A 21,157-nucleotide genomic window follows, 5' to 3' on the forward strand; every position below is an offset into this window, starting at 1 on the left:
CTCCAGCTTCAGCACACAACATATCCCCTCGATCGACAATGGATCCGTCACTGTTCCTCGTGCTGATGGCAGCCGTCGTGCTGCCGTCTTCGGCCATGGACATGGACATGGGCGGCGGCGGCATCCCGTGGCTCGACACCCCCGTCACGCTGCACTCGTCGCGGGAAGACAGCTGCGAGTTGACCCCCGACCAGTGCGCCTACCGCAACGGCTTCTGGCGATACTGGTGAGATGATGATGATGATGACCATGAGAACTTTGCTGCTAACGCCAATGGGATATGATGCAGGTACAAGGCGGACTACCGCTTCGCCCGCACCACCGTTTACTTCGTCCTCGCCATGATTGGCCTCTTCACCGCCGGCAACATCGTCTCCCGAATCACGCCGCGGTCGGTGCAACGCAAGCGTTTCTGGCGCCAGACTCAGGCTTCGTTGCGCTATGTCGGATACCGAGCCTATCGCATTCGCGTCTTCGACTGGTACTCGCCTTCGCTGGCGTACTTGCTGGTCGGTCTTGCTGGCGCTGTCTTCTTCTTCGGTTGGTTGCAAAACTGCCGGTTACGAATCTCCTGGTGCTGATGTGTGCTTCAGCCATGACCCTCGGTCCGAAGCCGTACTATTGGCCCAACACGCAGGATGGTTCCGTCTCTTATGGATCGTCGCCGCCAATTGCGACCAGGACTGGCTGGATGGCCGTTGGCTTGCTCCCGTTTGTTGTGTAAGAGGAAAGCATTCTCGCATTTAGGCATGATGCTGATCATGTGTATAGCGTCCTGGCGGCAAAGGCCAATTGGGTCACAGCCTTGACCGGCGTCTCGCATGAGAAGCTCCAGGTCAGTCCCCAACTGACAGTCAACACACAAGACCCAAACTGACAACATCTGCACCAGGTCTTCCACCGCTGGAGCAGCTACGCCATGTTCATCCTCGCCCTCATCCACACCTTCCCTTTCCTCGTCTACCACATATGGATAGGCGACATGGAGAAGAAGTGGAAGACCGACATGGTCTACTGGACCGGCGTCGTCGCCCTCATCTTCCAAACCTACCTGACCGTCATGTCCTTCGGTCCTATCAGGTAATCCTCCCAACAAACACCAGCATCATCAACTGACCACCCCACCACCCCGCAGAAACCGCTTCTACGAATTCTTCAAGGCCACCCACTTCACCGCCGCCCTCGCCTTCATCCTCTTCTTCTTCTTCCACTGCGACTTCCGCCTAACATCCTGGTCCGTCCCCCTCCTTCCCCCTCCTCCCCCCTCCCCCAAACTAACCTTCCCTCCCAGGGACTACTTCATCGCCACCGGCACCCTCTACCTCTCCTCCCTCGCCTTCTCCCACCTCCGCACCTTCCTCGCCTACGGGCCCCACCACACCGCGCACCTCACGCCCTTGCCCAACGCCCACCTCGCCATCACCATCCGCCTGCACCCCGGCGTCGTCGCCGCCCAGGCCGTCCCGATCGACTTCGTCTGGCGTCCGGGGCAGCACGTCTTCCTGCGTTTCTTTTCGTCCCGGCTGAGCTGGTGGCGTTACGGCGTCTCCGCGCATCCGTTTACGATTTGCTCGCTGCCTCCGCCGCTGGAGACGGGGGACGACGGACTGTTGTCGTCGGACGGCTACGGAAAAAACGCGTCACCGCAGCCAGGCGAAACAGAGCTGCGCTTCGTCGTCAAGCCCCACGCCCGCGGCGGCCTGACAAGGGCCCTGCACGACCTCGCGCTGGAAGAAGCAGGGGCCGGCGGCGCCGAGGTGGGCGTGGCGCTGGACGGGCCGTACGGCGGTGTCGGTGTCGGCGCGGCAGCGGCATCATCATCGTCGCCGTCTTCGCGCCTCGCCGCCTTCGACAACATCCTCGTCGTCGTCGGCGGGTCGGGCGCGGGCTTTTCGCTGCCGGTTGTTGAGGAGGTCCTGCGGTCCTCGGAGAAGAAGAAGGAGGGGATGGCGGCGACCACAAGCAGTGGGAAGAGGGCGGTCGGCGTCGTGCTGGCGACGAGGCATGGGAGTACCGGGGCGTGGTACGCGGAGGAAGTGAGGACGTTGCTGCGGCGGTACGGGTACGGTGGCGACGACGACGACGACGACGCGGTGGAGGTTGCGGTTGCGGTGCATGTCACTGGTGACGACGACGCTGCGGGCGAGGAGGCGGAGGTGGAGAGCGCGAGGATGGCGGGGGAGGACAAGAAGGTGCGGGTGGGTGGTGGTGGCGAGGATGGTGTTGTTGCGTGGAGGCAGGGTAGGCCGCAGCTGCAGAAGGTCGTCGAGGAGTATGCGGCGTCGGCGGAAGGGAAGACGCTCGCCGTTGCTGTGTGTGGGCCGGCGGGGATGCTGTATGATGTGAGGAATGCGGTGGCGGGGGTGCAGAAGGGTGTGTTGAGTGGGAAGGGTGCGAGGGAGGTGTACTTGCATAGCGAGCATTTCTCGTAAGTCGCTGGTCTTTTTCTTTGTTGTTTTGGAGATGCTTGCTAACATGTCTTCAGATGGTGATGCGTGAGTGGTGATATGGAGGTCAGGCTGAACAGTAGAGAAGAAGTGCGAATATACTCATCGTATGCGTGGATAGTCGAATACAACATCCGGACGTCCTTGTCCACTTTCAAGCCTTACATAGGTAGCAGAGGGTAATGCTGACGTAAATGTAAGTACAGTGCAGAAAACCTGGGTGAAACAACCATGAGTAGGTTCACATCTTCACTGACGCAGGCAGGAGGCCATATGCACTGTAGAAAGCTGTTGCTACATTTCCATGCTATTACAATCTAACCTTCACTTAAGCAACTCTACGCTACACCCAAACCAGAAACCGTTCTCGCTCAAGCCTTCCGTGCACTCTTCAGCACATCCCCCAGAAAAGACCGTCCGCCGGACACGGAACTACTGCGCCGTTTCCTCCCCTCCATAAGCACCTCGGCCACGCCCGCGCACACGGCGCTATCCTCCCGCACGGCCTGGGCATGCACCGTCAACCCCCACAGATGGATCTCGTTGATCCACTGCAGCAACATCCGCACCGAATGCGGGCCGCTGAACCGGCCGTCGTCGACACGCGTCATCGTGCACCCGTCCCACTCTCCCTCCTCGGTGACATGCCCTTGAACGACCCACACGTCCCAACGGTCCCCAACCACACTAACGCCGTAATGCCTCAGCACAGCGGCATCCCTCCCCGTCCACCCCATCCTCCCCTTCCGCCGCCGCCTTTCGCCGCCGCCATCCGCCCCCCCCCTGTCTCCAGCCGGCAGCGTCGCAGCTTGTACCGGTCATACAACGCCATCGCGGCCGAGCACAGAACCTCCTGCCTCGCCGCCCTTCGTTTCTCCTCCTCCTCCTCCTCCTCGGCCACCTCAACCGTCGTCATCTTCCACTCTCCCTCCTCGCCCACCTCGATCCTGGTCGCCTCCCCGTTCCACTCCCCATGCCCTCCCCCCGCCGCCGCCGCGACGCTGAGATACGCACACAGCAGCCGCCCGTCGACGACGTACGCGCACCGCTTCAGCTTCTCCTCGAACGCCGACCAGCGCCTGAGGACGCTGCTGCTGCGGCGGCGGAACCCGAGGGAGTCGAGCGAGAGCCAGTACGTGCATGCGGGCGCGGAGCTCTCGCCGGTGCCGAGCAACCCGTGGAAGTCGTGGTCAAGGTACGTGTTGTCGGCTGTTGTTGGCGAAGACGGTGGCGTCGAAGACGATAGCGCTGGCGGGCCGTTCCAGTAGCGCGAGGCGCTGTCGTCGTCGTCGTCGTCGTCGTCGTCGTCGTCGTCGTCCGTCTGCGGTGTGACGCGGAACTTGACCATGCGCTCTGCCGTGACGGGACCGGCGGTGGTGGTGGTCGTCGTCGTCCGGGTGGTTTCTAGCTGCTGCTGCTGATGGCTGCCGCGGCCGCTGCGGAAGAGGAGGACCAGGGTTGCCGTCAGGTGTTCGTGGGCGTTGAGACCGCGGTCCTGCAGCGCGACCCACTCGTCGTGGATCTCGCGGGCGGACGCGTCGTCGGTGGGGAGGAAGAGGTTGGTCCAGGGGAGGCGGGTGGCGGCGCGGTAGGCGTGCGAGTCGTCGCCGTTGGGAGCCGGGGTTGGGGGCGTCGTGTCGAAGTGCGTGTAGACGTCCTGCGGCGGGGCTGTGGCGCGGGAGTGTTGCATGGTGAGTTTGCGCGGGAAGAGGTGCGTCGTCTCGAAGCGTGTGGTGCCGAGCTGGTTGGTGGGTGCAGGCGCTTTCCGCGGGGTTGAGCTGTGAGTGCTGTTGTTGTCTTCGTCTTCGTGGGTGTGGTGTTGAGGGAGTTGGCGCGAGTGTGGTGATGGGGAGGACTGGAGATCCTCTCTCTCGTAGATGTCTTCGTCGGTGAAGTAGGCTGGATTCATGGTTGTATCTGTGTGGATGGAAGCTGTGGGTGGAAGCTGCGTGGATAGAAGCTGTGCGGATGGAAGCAGTTGTGGTGGGTTCTGGGGAGGAAATCCGTGCATGGGAGTCCCGCCACAGTTTATTCTTAAGGCGGGACCCTTCTTTCAGTTTTGACTACTGCTGCTGTCTGGCATTAGTTTCTGACCGAGACCCTTTTTTTCATCTTCGGCTGCTCTCTACCACCAACCGAACTTCTCTTACCGCCCAGCCAGCGGCGATTACGACAGCTCAAACGCCAGACGACGGACATCTCATCTCTCGCTTGAATAGCCGACGCCCATCGGCGCTTTGCGGCAGGCTGGGCAGCCCACGTTTTGCCTATCAGATACCACATCCTCTCGATTTTTCATATTCCGGTCTCCCAAATTTATGGTTCTGCTCCTCGTAAATTTTCATCGCCTGTCCTTCAACACAGGAATAACAGTGAATTTCGTGAAAATGCAGGTACATTGCGCTTTTACCGTAAGCTTGTCGAAGGGCGTGCTGGAGCGCCAAACGTGGGGACGCTGACAAACAATTGCACTTGAATGAGTCATCCATGGAATCTCTAAAAGTTGAGGCTGCTGCCGGCTGAGATTGTAATTAACCTTCCACGGGACTTTTCTCCATCAACATTGAGACGCTTGAACATGACGGCTCGCTCCCGATACGGCCTGCTTCTGATCGACATCCAGCAGGGGTTCGACCATCCGACACACTGGGGCAAGTCGAGGTCGACGCCGGACTTCGAAAGGAATGTAGCACTGCTTCTCGAAAAATTCAGAGCAAACGTGGAACCGGGCAACATCTTCCACGTCTGCCATCATTCCAGCTCACCGACCTCCCCTTTACACCCTGTGCGCGGGAATGTCGCCTACCAACCTTACGCCGCCCCACAACCCGACGAGCCGACTTTTTCCAAAAACGTCAACTCCGCCTTCATCGGCACCGACCTCGAAAAAGCCATTCGCGGCCGGAAGATTACCGACCTCGTCGTTATAGGTCTTACGACAGATCACTGCGTCAGCACTACCGTCCGCATGGCTGCAAACCTGGGCGTCGCCTCTGCACGCGATGAGCAGAACCCCGGCCGCATCCTGTTGGTCAAAGACGCCACCGCAACGTACGAAAAGACGATGGATGGACATGCCTATCCTGCTGAGCTAGTTCACTCAGTCCATCTGGCCAGCTTGGACAAGGAGTTCTGCGAGGTTGTCAGTTATCTTGACTTGGCGGAGGAGATGGAACAGGTCTGGAAAGTCAGGCGATGAAGGAGATTTGCCCGTACCTTAGATCGTTTCCCTGGCAGTCACCGCAATACCAGTTAGGGGAGGGCTGTAGGATTGTCTCTCGATATGCCTGTAACAGAGTCTTGCATAATGCAATTCCGCAAGTGGCCTCGATTGCTGGTCGCGACCGCCCACAGCCCAGGTAGTCTTTCACGTTATGCGGTGCAGAGTTCGTCGGTTCCCGGGATTACCAATTGGATAGGTAAAGGTTTGACCTGTAGCTTCCAGCTACCCGAAACCACAACATTCGATTTCTTGCATCGAGCCATCGAGAGAAAGGAGAGCAAAACGCACACAAAGAATGGGGTATGCAAGAAGCAAAGTACAGCGAACCGACCGCAAAGATAAGTATATACAGCAACCACGCAAAACAAAAAGAAAACAATGGGTATTGATGAAGAAGAAAGAGCATCTACACATCCCAGCGTAATGCATCATGACCCCCGACAGAAGTTCCATCCTCTCTCCTTCCACCCCTCAACTATGCCGACAGCTCACGAGCTTATCATCCGGGCGATCCCAATTGCACCTCGCGCTATACATGATATTCTCCGTATAGTTCTTCCCACTGCCACCCACCTGTCCCTCATTGACCAGACTCGACGGCAAGCCCGCGGCGACATGATGATGGAACATCTCGGGATTCACGGTAAAGCAGCGCAGCTCGCGCGAGCGACACCTTGAATGCATCCACAAGTCAAACGCCTGCTCGTCACCATGCTGCATGGCCAGCATCTTGGCGACGCTGGCGCCGGTGACGGCGTAGGCAAAGGTGCAGATGGGGCCGGCGGCGTGCTGGACCCAGCGGGTCTCCTGGCTGTCGCCCGACATGCGCGGGTCGTAGGAGCCGACGGTCGGCGGCAGGGTGGGGTCGTAGAGGGTGATGTAGTCGTCTTCGCCGGGGAGCACGCCGGGCGGGAGGCGTTTGGCCTTGCCGGCGGTGAGCGGCATCTTCTCGCCCGTCGGCGTCTTGACCTTGGCCTCGAGGTTCTCCTTGTCCTGCGTCTGGACGACCGCGGGCGCCGGCTCCTCGGCACCCTCGTCCGGCGCCGCGCCCCCAACAACCTCCTCAGTCACGACCTCGACCTCCTCCGCCACAACCTTCGCCCCCTCCCCCGTCTCCTCCTCCCCGCCCACCTCATCCCCCGGCCCTTCACCTTCCTCATACGGCAACTTCTCCCCACAATGCCCCAACCACAGTACATCCCAATCCTCGCCCCACGGCCACTCCCTCGTCTCCGTCCTGGGGACCGTCAGATTCCTCACCGCCTCCGCAACCCACCCCGCCTGGTCGTGCACGCGGACGTCCCAGTCGGCGTCGTCCTCGACGATGAGGGCGGACGAGTAGTTTTGGGCGGCGCGCATGACCTGCAGGTGGGCGAGCCAAGCGCGGGCGGAGCCGTCGTTGAGGATGCCGGATGGGTTGAGCGCCATGAAGGACGCGACCTCGGCGGCGGTGGGGGGCCGCTGCGGCGGGATCGTGATGGAGAGGTTGGTGCGGAGGGCGGCGGCGTGGAGGCCGGTCGACCGCCAGGTTGTGCGGGGAGAGACGGCGAGGATGGTTTCGAACTGTTTTGGGGGGGCTTGTCAGTGACCTGTTTTCCTTTCTTGTTTTTCTTTTTTTTTTCCCTTTTTTGGGGGTGGCGGTTCTCGCGATGGGCGTGTTTGGTGGTTTGGTGGTTGTTTTGTGATTTCCCTTGGCGGGCGATGATCTTGCAGGGATGGCGGGTGGTTTTGGGGTGGGATGGGCGCTCGCTGCCAATAATAGAATAGAAAGAACTACTTACGCCGAGCGTGGCGTTGGCGGTGCCGACCAGCGGAGCCACGTCGCCGGCCGACAGGTAATCGGACCAGACTTGGGGCGTGAAGTCGGAGATTATCGTCGTCGGCAGGTGCGCCGCCGCCTCCTCGTGGTTCCAGAGCAGCAGCAGCACGGCGACGACGAAGAAGGCGAGGATCGCGCTCGAGCGGCGCGAGTGCGTGAAGGGAAGCATGGCGGTGGAGTGGTGGGTGAGTGAGTGAGGTGCGTGTTTCGTTTGTTTCTTTCGTTCCGGCTCGGGTGGCGACGGGCGGCTGTGGCTGATTTATCTCAGGCTCGTTTGCTTGTGTTTTCCTTTTGGTTGTTCAGGTCGCGGTCATAAGTCCATGGCGGCATGCACTGAAAAAGAATGAGAGACGACGGGCGAGAAAGGGCGACGGCGGATGGGGGTGCGCGGGTCAGAGCGAGCGACGGCGACGGCGGTGGAGGACGACTCGAGACATGGGCTGAGCTTCTTGGGAGAAAAGGCGGGTTGCTTCAGGCGCAGCTGGTGAGATTTATGATTGCCGCGGCGCCATAGGGCTGCCGGGATGCCGCGCGCTCTCCTCCTTATCCTGCCTCTAGCCCAAGCGCGATAGCGCGACCGAAGAAAAAATCACGACAGGCGTGGCGATTGGAGGAACGGCCGCATGGAAAGGAGTGCTCTGGCGCTTGGCAACGCCCGTGGTGCGTCGCGGCGCGTGTTGTCAATTGGCCCGAGCCCGCCGCGCCCCTGCGTGTCCTCCCGCATGCAGACCCGGAAGAGTCAAGAGTCCCTCAACACCGCCGCCCTATACACACATCACATGACCCCCACACGAGGTATGTACCAGCTCGCCAGCATGCCTTTGCCACCGCCGCCCGCCACCGCAACATACCACGCGCACACCGCTGCGAGAGCACACGCCCGAGAAGCCGCGCTGGTGTCTGAATTCCCCTCTCCGGCCGGCTTGCGGCCCCTAACAGCTAGCGCCGGCACCTACTCGCTCCCCACACTTTCGGCCTGATGGCCGGGTCGCCAGCCCGCTCTGCTGCTCATTTCCGAGATTGCTTTCATCAAACACGCGCCCTGCGTGTCGTGCCCTTATCTAAAACACTCTGTGACCCCGCTCTGAACCTATAACGCCAGAAACAACCATGCTCGTCAGACTCGTCACTGCTTTGTTTCACCCGGGCCTGCATCCACTGCACCTGCCCGTAATGAGCCGAACCGCTTTATCGACCGCATTCCTCGCTGCCCAAGCATCCCCGACCTCCCACCAATCCGCACGCCCTCATTTCCTGCTGTGCCCCCGCTCAACGCCGTGCCGTCGGCGTGGCGCTGCGCTGCTTCTGGTCCATGTCACTGGTTGATGCAAGCAGGTATTTGCAGCAGATGAGCGTATCTTTGCAAGCCCGCGTCCACGTCTCCTCCTGGTTGAAGCTGAGCTTGATGCTCGCGTCGCGTATCTTGTCCTTTCGAATCGTGTACGGCAGCTTGAACCCAAACTCGTCCATCTGCCGCAGGCACTCCAGAAAAGCCACCATGGCGTTGTCGAACCTCCTGTGCAGGAAGTTCAGGCCGAGCGGGAGATCGCCGCTGCAGTACAGCTCCAGCACCGTGACCTTGGGCTTCGCCGGCCGCGACGCGTCGTCGGTGGACGCGGCCGGAGGAAAGTCGAGCTTCTCGATCGTCGAAGTCGAGCCCATGGGACACAAGCGATAGCCCTTGAACGTGTAGCCCACCTTCTCCGCCACTGTTGCCAGCAGCAGACACGTCTGGCCCCACGCCGCGTTGATCTCCTCCCAGCCCACCATGACCGCCGACGTCCTGCCCAGGCGCAAGCCGTTGATTGTCGCAAAGTTGCCGTCGTGGCCGATGGTAAACGTGTCGTTGTAGACGTTAGTGCGCTGCAGCCGCTGCGCCTGCTTGATGTCGTGGTCGTAGCGGTTGTTGACGCGATCGCGCTCGCTCTGGAACGAAGCCAGCGTCGTCGCGAACGCGTTGCGCTCCCTCCAGAACGCCTCCTCCTCCTTGTCCAGCCCGCGCGCTTCGGCGTCCAGCGCCAGGAGCTCGTCGTCCATGGCCGCCTTCTCGCGTTCCAGCCGCTCCAGCTCCTTCATCGCCGCCTCCTCGCCCGCCCGCGCGTCCTCCAGCTGACGCCGAGCCTGCACCACCTCCTCCTCGCTGGGTATGTCCGCGTTGGCCTGCCGTAGGTACTCGACGTATGCGTCGCGCTCTTTGGTCGCCGCCCCGAGCCGCTTCTGCAGCCCTTCTACCAGCATGTCGGTGCACTCGACGCAGATGGGCTGGTCGATGTCCGAGCGTGCCGACAGCACCTCGAACAGCCGCTGTACCGTCTCCATCTTGTCCGACATGTCCTGGTTGCCATCGACCCCTGCGCTGATTGGCCGGCCGCCGTCAGGCACGATATGCGGGGCTTGCGGCACGACTTGTGAGTCGGTGAGCATGACGAAGGACATGGACGGATGGTGGCGCGACTCGCGGCCGTGGCGGCTCGAGGGGATGCTGCGGCGGAACGTGGGCTGCGACGCCCGGCTGGAGACACGGTCGTAGGCATCGCGGCGGTCTTGCGAGTAGGCGGGGCGGGACTGGTGCAGCGAGAGGGGCCGCTGTTGTGCGGACGGGGTCGTCGAGTCTGCTCGGGTTTAGCAATAGAGGAGAGCTAAGTGCTTGGCGTGGTGAGCACCTGTGAGGAGCTTGAAGGCGGCGGGATTTAGGTCCTCCAGCGAGCCGTCGAGCTTGATGGGCGTGCGGCACTTTTGGCAGTACATCGTGGCAGCGGTGAGCGTGTTATCGGGCGGTTATGTTGATGGGAATGCAACTCCCATGACGCTGTATGTATCTGTGCGGGCGTAGGGCGGCGGATTGTCGTGGGGAGTAGGAGGACGTATGCGTTGGAGTTTCGTGAGCTTTCGCTGGTGACAATGAGCGATGGAACGGGCACTGCAGCTCCCAGTCGTGGGGCATGACGCAAACGCACGGGCCGCAAGATTTTGCGGGCGCCGCGACGCGATGCGCGTCGCGCTCGACCGAAGCGGAAGCCTTAGCACCCGCACCCCTCCCCGCCCTTCATCTGAATTCAAATCTACAGCCAGCGGCCGGCCTCATTCCGGACAACCACGCTTCAGCCGTGCTCCATGCCGCCGCCCCCATGGCTCACCGTCCCCGGCTGCCACCGCCAGCGGATGCCGAGCACTATGACGACCTCTCCGACTTGGAGCGCGAACGCCACCAAAATGACATGCGCCTGAAGAACACGTTCGAGCACATATTCGACAAATACGAGCGCGATTTCACCGACATTGGCGACGAGGTCGACCTTGAGACGGGCGAGATTGTTGTTAATAACGGCCACCTTGCCCGTTTGGAGGACGAGCGCGACACTGGCGAGGGTTTTGAGGAGTGGTACGAAGAAGACGACGACGACGTAGACGATGTGGTCGACGCCTATCCATACGAGCGCTACGAGGTTGGCGACAGCGGAGAGGAGGACGAGCTTCTCAGCTCCCCACCGGGAAATCGCAACCAGCGCATGAGGCAGCCCGGGGAAGCTCTTGCATCTTTGTCCACACTCACTTGGCAGACGTCCACCATCCACCACCCACCAACTGCTACGACACCACGTCCTCGGACCCAAACGCAGCACCGAGCTCAACCGCAGCACCGCAACCTACCGCAGCACCGGAATCCGCCGCGCCCAACTCGAACCCCAAGACCTCCAACCGAGCCTCAGCAAACGCCACAAAGAATGGATTTTGCCCAGGATCCCGCATTCTTCCAGGCCTTGGGCCAGAGCATTGCCCAAGGGATCGCCCAGTACATGTCAAGCTATCAGGACAGTCCGAGGTCTACTGATCCAGTCTGGGATGCTCCTCCGTTGCCCCGTCCGCCTCAATCCGCTCGCCGCCCTGCGCCTCCGCCACAACGCCCGCGGCAAATGATTCCCGAGTCGCCGCGCCAGCCATCCAGGTCGCTTTGGTCCACTGGGCGTGCTGTCGGTCGTCCAAGAGTGCAGGCCCGCCCTTCTGCACAGATCCCCGAGCCGTCGCCCAGCATTCGCAATACCACTTTGCCCCGACAAATATTGGCCAACCCTCCCCCGGCCCAACCCAGATATGCCGTGCCTCAGTGGGATGGGGCTGAGTATGAAGAAGAGGGGGAAGAAAGTTTCGATGAGCTTGAAGAAAACGGCCAGCAGGGAGAAGACATGGGAAGCATTGAGTATGAGGATCAGGAGCAAGTCAATACCTGGGCGGAAGACGAAGAAGTTATGGACCTGGAACCAACCACTGAGGTTGAAGATCCTACGGAAGCCACCGGGATCGAGGACATAAAAAATCCAGATTTATTTCAAGGTCCGGATGATGGGCCAATGAAAGCTCAAGAGTTTCCTGCTTCACGTAACAGTCCCGATCCTGCATCGATGATGCCGACCAATGAAGTCGCTGGCCCGACAAACACACCTGCTGGTAGGGGAAATACACAGGCCACACCGGTAGCACAGCCAAGTCCCGTCGGCTCTACCACGGAGACGCCGGGTGGGACCAAAGTTCAAAAGCACAAACATCACCCTGCCTGGATAGAAGGAGACAACGAGCTTTTCATCGTGCTCAAGAAGGATCGCAAATTGTCAACCTCACAAATTTGTCGCTACTTCCCAGACAGGACTGTCAAGAACCTCGAGAACCACTGGTACAAGCACCTTTCGCGTCGTGCGGAGGAGGCTAGAGGCCCCATGTCAGACTACGTTCGCAGAGCCCTGGAGCGAGGCCCGATACTGGCGAACAAGGTGAGGCAGAAGCCATATAAGCCAAAGAACCTTGAAACGGCGAGGCCTCACCTCGCGAACCTTACCGATCCCACCGAGTTGCTGCAGCGCTACCCAACAGAGGTGCGGGATTCCGAGTCAGATAGCGTGGCTGGCACCAGTCAAGAAGTAGTTACACCAACTGTCCAGGCAGATACCGCGGCTCACAGCAATCAAGAAGTCGTTGCAACACCGGCTGTCCAGGCACCTGCTAACGAACTATTGGGTAACACTTTGTCGACAAGTGAAGGTGTTCAAGGTTTCATTGTTTCCACCGGCGACGCCAAAAGGCCATGGGCCTGTGGGAGGTGTAATGCAAGATGGACGTCGAAAAAGGGTGCAAAATACCACTTCGCTGTTCCAGAAAGATGCGTGCCATTTGCCAATCACCGAACGAACCGAGGACGCAAGCCGCATCACGTTATACCCGCAAAGGCGAAGCCGCCGAAGCTTGTGATTCCTGGTGTGGACATTACAAGTGGAAAGCCTGCGACCTTCAATCCCAACATTCTCTTCAGAGAAGAGATGGAACGCACGTATCTCTGTGTTCTGTGCGGCAAGTCATGGGCCTCTCATTCCAACGCCAGGGAACACACGAGAAAGCCTGAAACATGCATACCAGAAAACTGGCTGACCAACTACCAACCCGGCGCACATCGCAAGAGAGCATTACCAGTCAACGGAAGCGCTCAGGAAGACCGGTCCTCCAAACGGCAAAAGAAGGATGACAGTGCTACACGTCAGTTGGTGGAAGCCGCGGGAGGGCGGGCACCGGAAGAACTTTCGAATGAAAGTCCTGTAACCGCTGCTGTGCAACGTGCCGCTGAAGCTCGCTCCCAAAGCGCAGCTCAGCCGGTGAGCAATGCGCAGTCAACACAAGAAGCAAGGCCAGAGCCGGTGTCGGCTCCGCAGCGACGCCTTCCCAAGCGCTTTACTATCTCGGATAAGCCGTCGGTAGTGGCTGGTCCAAGCAAGCAACTGCCAATTGATCTGAGTCTGATTGATCCGATGCTAATTGACACGTCCAAGGTGATTGAGGCGATGCAGCAGCACATGAGCACTCCTCAGCAGGTTCTTGGAATTTCTCCACCCGCGCTGCAAATATCACAGGGTTCTGCGCCTAAAACGACTCATGGTGAGACGTCGGCAGCAGGAGTAGCTGCAGCGGCGCGGAATCGTGTCGGCTTGTCCAAGAGTGCTGTCCAAACACCGCCCGCTCCGAATCAGAGTGCCTTAAGAACGCCCATACAGCAGGCCCCCCCTTCGATACAACCACAGCGATCTCAGGCCGAAGACAGGCCACCGTCTCTCGCCACCAAACGACCTAAGCAGGTTGCTGGCACCGGCTCGACACCCAGAAAGGGAACAACCGTTGCGTCGACTTCAGCTCCGACTACGTTGGTGGCCAAGCCTTCCCAGAAATCGTCACAACGACCTGATAAAATTGCTGGTCCGAGCTCGACACCCAGAAAGGGAGCTTCTACTGCGTCGAGCTCAGTTCCAGCTACACAAGCCCCCCGACCTCTGCAGAAATCGTCACAATTACCTCGCCTCGTTGCTGGCGCAAGTTTCACACCCAGAAGCGGGGTTCCTGCTGCATCGAGCTCAGCTTCAATTCCGCAAGCGTCCAAACCTTCGCAGAAATCACCACAGCGGCCAAATGTGGCTGTTGGCGCAAGCTCGACGTCGAGAGACGGCGCGTCTGCTGCGTCAAGCCCAGCTCCAGCTCCACAGCCGTCGAAGTCTTGGCACAGGCCATCGCTACCAAAGCCTGTTTCAAAGAAAATTCCAGATGTTCGGACGAAGGCAGCATCGTCGAAGCCAACACCATCGAAGCCAACAACGTCGAAGCCAACACCGTCGAAGCCAGTGCCGAAGAGCGTGGGGCCTCAAGAATCGCAATCTGCCAGGCCAGCCAGCAAAGCTTCTTCAACTAAGAGGTTACCAGCAAAGACTGGGCCCAGTGCTACTCCACGCCCCAAGGTGACGGGCGAAGCGGGACGTAGCTCACCGCTCAGTCGGATAGCCAAGTCGGAGCCACGCCCCAGCACCAGTTTTATTGATCTATTGGCGGACGAGTCTGAAGACGAACTAGCATTATGACGAGTATTCTTGCGGCTCTCTGGTTGCTTCTACTGTACCTGTATGCAAACGGTTTCGTCGATTGGTGGGATATGGAGTTATTATAAGGAGGCATGGGTTTGCAAAGCTTGGCCTGATCGGTGTTGCTATTGCCATTTTTGGGAAAGGCTTGACGGGTATGGGGACTTACTGGGGTCATGGCGCAGCTTTTAAACATACTTATATCTTTTTGTGAATGCACTTTCCAGCGAAATCAACTGGCTCGAGACGAGAACACAGCATCACGCAAGATTTGCCCTATCTGGCAAGGGCTACGTCGCACGGACCGATTGCTGGTATCAGATCCGAGACCCGGCATGCAGTGGAGCGGTGTATTCTTTTGAATCCTGCAGGCAACACCACCGACTCCTTGACAACTTTTTTTTCTTGGGACCGTGAATTACTCAACATCGCGTGTCGACAGTAGCAGCAGCAGTAACAGCAACTCCAGTCAACCCAGACAGAATGGCGGACAACGAGCAACGCTACGTGTCCCTACGACCGGCCGGTAAGTAAACATGGATTTCCAGGCAACAACATCTGACGGCGCGCCCAGGGACCAGCGAGAGACGATGCATCATGCGCCATACTCTGGGCTACTATCGCGGCCTCATCGTAGCCGGCCGCTACACCACGCCGGACGGCTTTCCCGTCCACGCCAAGGAGTCATTCTATCCCGCGCTGAAGCACTGCATCTCGACGCACCCGATGCTCAGCGCCGCCATCAAAGGCGAGCTCACCGAATCGCCCGAGCTGATCAGGCCCGAAACCATGGACCTCTCCAACCACGTCGAGATCACGGAGCCCGTCGTCACCACCGACAGCGGCAGCCCCCACGCCGAGCTCGAGGCCATCAAGCCGCTGCTCTGCCACGCCCACGACCAGCAATTCCCCGACACGTCGCGCATCCCGCCGTGGAGGATCGTCGTCATCCCGCTCACCACCAATCCCGCCCCCACCACCACCGCCCAGGCCTTCTACCTCCTCTTCACCTACTCGCACTCCCACGGCGACGGGCCGTCCGGCCTCTCCTTCCACCGCACCCTCCTCTCCGCCCTCCGCCACCCCACGCAAACCGCGCTCTCCTCAGCCTCGACCTCCCTCTCCGCCGCCTCCCCCATCTACCACCCACCCGCGACGCCCGCCCTCCTCCCCCCCATCGAGCGCACCGTCGCCCTCCCCGTCTCGTGGCCCTTCCTCCTCCTCCCCGTCGCGTCCTCGTACCTGCCCTCGGCCCTCCTCACCTCCCGCCTCCTCACCTCCCGCCACGTCCTCTTCCGCGCCAGCGTCGCCCCGCACCGGCCCGACGCCTGGACGGCGCTGCCCACCGCGTACGACGCCGCGAACTTCCGCACCGGCGCCGCCTTCGCCCTCGCCCCGCCCGCCGTCGTCCAGGGCATGCTGCGCCGCTGCCGCATGCACAACGGCGTCAAGCTGACGGGCGCGCTCCACGGCGTCGTCGTGCGCGCGCTGAGCGCCGCACTGCCCGAGTCCCCCTCATCCGCGTCCTTCATCGCCCAAACCGCCATCAACCTCCGCCACCTCATGCCGCGCTACGGCACTCCCGACGATCCACGCAACTGGGCCGCTGCTGTGGGTCTGTGCGTCTCCGTCGCCCACCACGCCTTCCCGCGCGACGACGGCGCCGTCGAGGCGCTGGCCGCGGACGGGGGCGAGGACGTCTTCTGGCACCGCGCGCGCGAGACGACGCGGGCGCTGGCGGAGAGGAGCAGTACGCTCGGGGACCAGCCGATTGGGTTGTTGAAGTATCTGAGGAGTTTTCGGGGGTGGCTTGAGGGGCAGGTGGGGGGGCGGAGGGAGGCGAGTTATGAGGTTAGTAATTTGATGGCGTTTAAGCCTGAGGGCGAGGGTGAGGGGGAAGGCGGGTGGGGGCTGGGCCGGATGGTGTTTTCGCAGCCGGCGAATGCGACGGGGGCGGCGGTCAACTTCAATATCGTGACGAGGGAGGGTGGGGATATGGTGGTGGCGCTGACGTGGCAGAGGGGCGTGTTGGGTGTCGACGGGGGCGATGAGGATGGCTGGGCGAAGGGGGTGTGTGAGGGGTTGGAGAGGGGGATGAGGGCGCTTTCCGGGGTACAGTGAGTAGGGAGGGAGGTAGGTGGGCGGAAAGTGGGCTGGGCGGAAAGTGGTGGAAGTGAGGGTTTCGGGCCGGGTGTGATTGTGTAGAGGAGTTTTTGTTGTATGTTAGCATTCGCACTGTTTCGCGGGTCACGTGATGGAATAGGTTGTTTGACGAATCTATAATGGTTTCCATAGGCAGCCCTGTTCGAGCCTCTGGAAGGTTGGGTCTTTTTACTCAATGTCTCTTGTTGCGTTTGTGGGGTACTTCGTTCGTGTCCAGCGAATGTTGCGACGTCTCTCCTCTTTGTCAGCTTTATTTTTAGATCTCGTCGCGTTGCAGCCTTGTCCGGAGAATCCCAAACTCACCATTTTCCTGCCACGAGATTGTGCCGACTATGCGAGGGAGTCCCCGCCTTGAGTCTTGCTCCGATGCCGTCCCGGGAGTGCTGGACCTCTCGGTTCTTGAGGCAAAGCTGCTCTCTTCATCCGCACGCGGCCCACCCAGTTCTTGGGGCTCAAGCAGTCATTCGGACGAAGAATGCTCGAGTCATGTGCCTGGCTCGGCTTCAGAGCGATGGCCAGAGAAGCTTGTGCCATTTTCCACTTCTATGGACCTTGAAGACTTGCAGGAGGAATTCATGGATCTTTGTTTGGGCTGCATTCGGAGGTTCGTTTCTGTCGACTTTTTTGAATGTTTCTCGAAAAGCCCGGTACCGGGGACTTTCACTTTCATCCAACGAGTTGAAGATCTCGAGGATTCAGCCAAGAAGTGTAGGTTTTGCGAAGAGGTGTGGCGGCACTACGACTTCTGTTGGAACTATCAACCCGACGACAGCTGGACCGAGGCCAAAGTCAATCTGGAGCCCGAAACCGGCAGCCATGCTGGAGAACTGAAGGGTCTGAAGATACATGTGGCCCCGCTGCAGGAAAAGAGAAGAGATGATCTACATTCGGAACTCCAGGAAGGTCACTTTTGGGTGCATACCAACGAGGGTAAGTTGGATGCCTCATCTTGGCTTTCGCCTTATACTTTTCCATGTAATGTATGTACGGAGGCTGATACTGTTCAAGATGATCCGGCTGCAAGCCGAATTCGAGCTCGAGACGTCAATCATTGCGTGTCCTCTCCTATTGCTTTGAAGAAAGCGAAAGATTGGATCGACACGTGTGTCCGCGAGCATATTTCCTGTGACAGGCCCAGCTCGCAAGATCTACCAACACGGCTTCTCAACGTCTCCGAGACAGAGCTCCGCCTTTGTACAACCGTGCACCTCGGTGAAGCGCTATACGCAGCACTGTCTTACTGTTGGGGCGGCGACCAGTACCAGCCAAATCAGTTGAAAGGGGGGCATGATGGTAATCTCGACCTCTACACCAAAGGCGTTCCGCTCAGCATGTTCCCCCGCACCCTTCAAGACGCCATCACGGTCACCCGGGATCTTGGTTTGAACTTCATATGGATCGATTCAGCCTGCATCATCCAAAACGACGAGGAAGACAAACGGAGGGAGATCGCGAAGATGAGGCGCATCTACGCGAATTCCCATGTCACCATTGTGGCATCGACAGCCCGCACGGCCGCGGACGGCTTTCTCCAAGACCGCGAACCTCCTCCGCCGCCGATAAAAGTACCTTTCCCCTGTGCTGGCGGCTTGCTCGGCAGCATGTATCTGCGGGGCAGGGTTTCCTCCGGATGGACGCAATACGACGTTTCTTCGTTGCACACGGACAAAAGGGCGTGGACCATGGAAGAGAAGCTGCTGTCGCCCCGCGTCCTCATGTACACTGACAGGCAACTTCGGTGGGTGTGCGACACGACACGCGACTGCGATGGCGGCCACATCGACAGCTACCACAACGACCTCGTCGTCGGCCCGAGCCGGGTCACGTATGTCGGCGCAAGCGTGAATCCGGACAGGCTGGACGAATACATAAACGCTTCGGCAAGCCCGGCTGGTGCTGACGGGAGCGAGAGGTTCGCAATCGCCTGGAGCATCCTTGTCACGTGCTACACAAGACGGACCGTCACGCACGTCCGAGACCGGCTTCGGGCGATAGGGGGGATTGCGGAGGAGTTCTCGCGGCTGACCGGGTATCGGTACCTTGCCGGACTGTGGCGCGAGACGCTGGCGTACGATCTTCTGTGGAAAGAAGACAATCCTGTCGACGTCCCAGCCCCTAAATGGAGCAGGTGGAGAGGTGAGGCTCCCGAGGTCTTCCTGAAGAAAGCCCAGCACGCAACGGCGCCGACGTGGTCCTGGGCGAGAGGGCACTACCAGATCACGACCTGGATGCACGGCCGCATCGATTTCTCCGACTTCTCCATCGTCGACTGCAATGTCGAGTTGCAGTCGGCAGAGCGGCCGTACGGTGACGTCCTGTCCGGAAGCCTGACGCTGCGCGGCCGCATGAAGCAGTTGTATCTGCTGGACTCCCACAAAGTTCAGTACCTGGGCCGCTCCATCTGGAAAACGGGCGAAGATACGTATTACACCATTGGTACTGCAAACTTGGATCCGTTCCGGCCACGTCCGGCGAGGGACCCACACGCGTCTGGAGAGGGATCGCGGCAGCAGGTCTTGCTCTTCAACTTTGGGACGTATAACGATGACCACGAAAATGTGGGGCTTGTGCTTTCTCCCCTCGCCGGATCCGTCTCGACGGCCGCAGGGCGGACGTCTCATACAAGGATGGGGATATATACGTTATGGAGTATGGAGGCTTCGGAGTTTGAGAGTTGGGATGTAGGCGAAGTTGTGGTTACCTGAGCGTCAAGGCTTGGTTTGTCGTGAGGCTCGGTGGCATGTGACGAACATGCTACTTATGATGTAAGCGGTGACGGATCTGTTCTTCTGCTGGCAGACCTTTAGAGGTACTTTTACTCCTTTCCAGTCTGCCATCGTAGGTGACCTTGAAAGAACTGGCAAAGTTTCTACTTGTGGTTGTTTGGATAGACATCATTCACATTAAACATTTTCTATCTGCACAAGAAGACCGAAGGTCCCTCCCTAATACATCACATACTTTGAGTGGATCCACAAGTGCTTGCTGGATACTCGCAGGGGTAATGACTAGTGCAATTCTCATTGATCTCGCATGGCCAGCCGGGGCAACCCCAATCGCATGTGGAAATCCACGTGCTTGTGAGGTCGGAGAGAGTGACAACAGCAAGACTCAACGGCGTAGAAATTGTTGTTGTTTCTCGGGTGCTTGTCAAGTCCAGAGAAGATGTCGTGCTCGGGGCTACAGTAACTCCCACGCTTGGAACTGCCGATGGGTTCGAGAGAGATGACAGTTGGGAAGATGAATGGATGGCATGGTCGGTAGTAGATGTAGGGTCTGGTGACTTCGTCGTAGTTCTGTCGGAAAATGTGGGATCAGCGCAGGATGAGTCAAGAGTGAAATCAGGTGTGCTCACCGGGGTGACGGGTTCTTGTTCTGGTTGAGATCCACTTTTGAAACAACAATCCATGCCACGATTCCACAGAGTACAAATGTAGCGAATGTGAATATCCAGCGCTTTTTCTTGACCCATTCTGGAAGGTGTTTGGTGGCGTCATGCCACATCACGCCGAAGTTGACAAAATTATCGCTTCCATTAACACGATTGCCGTCCGCAGTGCTGTTGACCGACCCTCTTGGTTTTGAATTAGACATAATGATCGGCATGGGAAGTTTGAGAGCGATGAAAGAGATTGGGTATCACATCAAAAAGAACACCACCACGGCTGTCCCACGCAGCGGCATGCATGATATAATCTATGCCTTGCGGACTGAATCAAGTGGCACAGATACAGCCACGTATTCAAGAGAGCCTTGTTGAGCAACTCAGCCCCCGCGCAGCCTTCGACGTTGCTTGATAGTCGGGCTCCTCTGAGTCGGCCTCACTTGATTCTTTATCATCTTTCACCTCATTTGACGCGCGTGGTAGATGACAGACATGATCCTTGTCGAGCCTTGCCTTCCACTAGCCTCGAGTGCTGCATACATGGGTCATGCGCAAGTTTGCCTTGTTCGCCTGCCTTCAGCTGCTCTTAGCCTCCATTTTCCCCGCAGAAGCCTTGCGGCTGACGTTGGATTTAAGCGCAAGGCTGTGTTGATACCCTGAGAAACGACTCTGCTGGAGCGCCACATATTGCCTTAGTAAAAAGGCATATGCAAGGCTGAAGAGTACTGAGGAGCTTCGAACTTTCATCGAAGGGACAATCCTTGAAGTCAGTCATTGCTCAGTCTTTTTCGTGCTTTTTTGTTTTTGCATCTGTTCAGCTTTCTTTGTACTGAGAATAAGAGGTCAAAGTAAAGTGGTGGTAATAAGCTTCAAGCTGCCTCAAAAATCATACAATCGTTGATGAAGCGAGGCTGTCGGTTGTTCTTGGCCAGACTAAGCGATGGCTGTAGGTGTGTTACACGACGTCGTCAGCTGTACGTTGCGAATGCAGCAACCCTTGCTATGTATAGATCCCAAGGTCAGACTGCTGCCTGTTGCAGGATAAAGTTTCGCGGCTATGGTAGCAAACCAGAGTGACATTCTGGCAGCCATCCTCTCGTGGACAGCTTTCCCCGGCCAGCTTACATGTGCGCCACCGCCTTTCAAATTTTGCTCAGCCTTGTATGTCTGGAATCGAACTCCTTGGAATGGGCGCGGGCGCTGCCCAAATCGCCGTATATATCTTGCAAGGCA

The 21,157-nt window shown here is 58.9% G+C and overlaps 8 protein-coding genes across 8 annotated transcripts; 5 read left to right on the plus strand and 3 right to left on the minus strand.

The window, feature by feature from the left end:
- Positions 1–38: 38 nt before the first annotated feature.
- SLS55_009743 (uncharacterized protein) lies at positions 39–2,432 on the plus strand (the record flags this gene model as incomplete). The annotated part of the gene is made up of 7 exons (XM_066781138.1): positions 39–226; positions 290–540; positions 594–720; positions 772–835; positions 893–1,080; positions 1,136–1,234; positions 1,292–2,432. 7 exons carry the CDS (start codon positions 39–41, stop codon positions 2,430–2,432), a joined length of 2,058 nt encoding a protein of 685 aa, XP_066628140.1.
- Positions 2,433–3,150: 718 nt separating this feature from the next.
- Positions 3,151–4,677, minus strand: SLS55_009744 (uncharacterized protein; the record flags this gene model as incomplete). The annotated part of the gene is made up of 2 exons (XM_066781139.1): positions 3,151–4,392; positions 4,672–4,677. The coding sequence occupies 2 exons, from the start codon at positions 4,675–4,677 to the stop codon at positions 3,151–3,153; spliced, it is 1,248 nt and encodes a 415-aa protein (XP_066628141.1).
- Positions 4,678–5,025: 348 nt separating this feature from the next.
- SLS55_009745 (uncharacterized protein) lies at positions 5,026–5,646 on the plus strand (the record flags this gene model as incomplete). Its single annotated transcript, XM_066781140.1, has 1 exon — positions 5,026–5,646. The coding sequence occupies one exon, from the start codon at positions 5,026–5,028 to the stop codon at positions 5,644–5,646; it is 621 nt and encodes a 206-aa protein (XP_066628142.1).
- Positions 5,647–6,141: 495 nt separating this feature from the next.
- SLS55_009746 (uncharacterized protein) lies at positions 6,142–7,658 on the minus strand (the record flags this gene model as incomplete). The annotated part of the gene is made up of 2 exons (XM_066781141.1): positions 6,142–7,233; positions 7,452–7,658. 2 exons carry the CDS (start codon positions 7,656–7,658, stop codon positions 6,142–6,144), a joined length of 1,299 nt encoding a protein of 432 aa, XP_066628143.1.
- Positions 7,659–8,758: 1,100 nt separating this feature from the next.
- On the minus strand, positions 8,759–10,237 carry atg6 (Vacuolar protein sorting-associated protein atg6; the record flags this gene model as incomplete). The annotated part of the gene is made up of 2 exons (XM_066781142.1): positions 8,759–10,101; positions 10,153–10,237. The coding sequence occupies 2 exons, from the start codon at positions 10,235–10,237 to the stop codon at positions 8,759–8,761; spliced, it is 1,428 nt and encodes a 475-aa protein (XP_066628144.1).
- A 380-nt stretch (positions 10,238–10,617) lies between these two features.
- Positions 10,618–13,310, plus strand: SLS55_009748 (uncharacterized protein; the record flags this gene model as incomplete). The annotated part of the gene is made up of 4 exons (XM_066781143.1): positions 10,618–10,935; positions 11,596–12,357; positions 12,709–13,012; positions 13,303–13,310. The coding sequence occupies 4 exons, from the start codon at positions 10,618–10,620 to the stop codon at positions 13,308–13,310; spliced, it is 1,392 nt and encodes a 463-aa protein (XP_066628145.1).
- A 1,549-nt stretch (positions 13,311–14,859) lies between these two features.
- On the plus strand, positions 14,860–16,497 carry ATF1 (Alcohol acetyltransferase; the record flags this gene model as incomplete). The annotated part of the gene is made up of 2 exons (XM_066781144.1): positions 14,860–14,902; positions 14,951–16,497. 2 exons carry the CDS (start codon positions 14,860–14,862, stop codon positions 16,495–16,497), a joined length of 1,590 nt encoding a protein of 529 aa, XP_066628146.1.
- Positions 16,498–17,517: 1,020 nt separating this feature from the next.
- On the plus strand, positions 17,518–19,244 carry SLS55_009750 (uncharacterized protein; the record flags this gene model as incomplete). Its single annotated transcript, XM_066781145.1, has 2 exons — positions 17,518–17,523; positions 17,619–19,244. 2 exons carry the CDS (start codon positions 17,518–17,520, stop codon positions 19,242–19,244), a joined length of 1,632 nt encoding a protein of 543 aa, XP_066628147.1.
- Between the last annotated feature and the right edge of the window lie 1,913 nt (positions 19,245–21,157).

The sequence above is a fragment of the Diplodia seriata genome, assembly GCF_021436955.1.
Source record: "Diplodia seriata strain FDS-637 chromosome Unknown scaffold_11, whole genome shotgun sequence".
In the NCBI taxonomy this organism is placed as follows: domain Eukaryota; kingdom Fungi; phylum Ascomycota; class Dothideomycetes; order Botryosphaeriales; family Botryosphaeriaceae; genus Diplodia; species Diplodia seriata.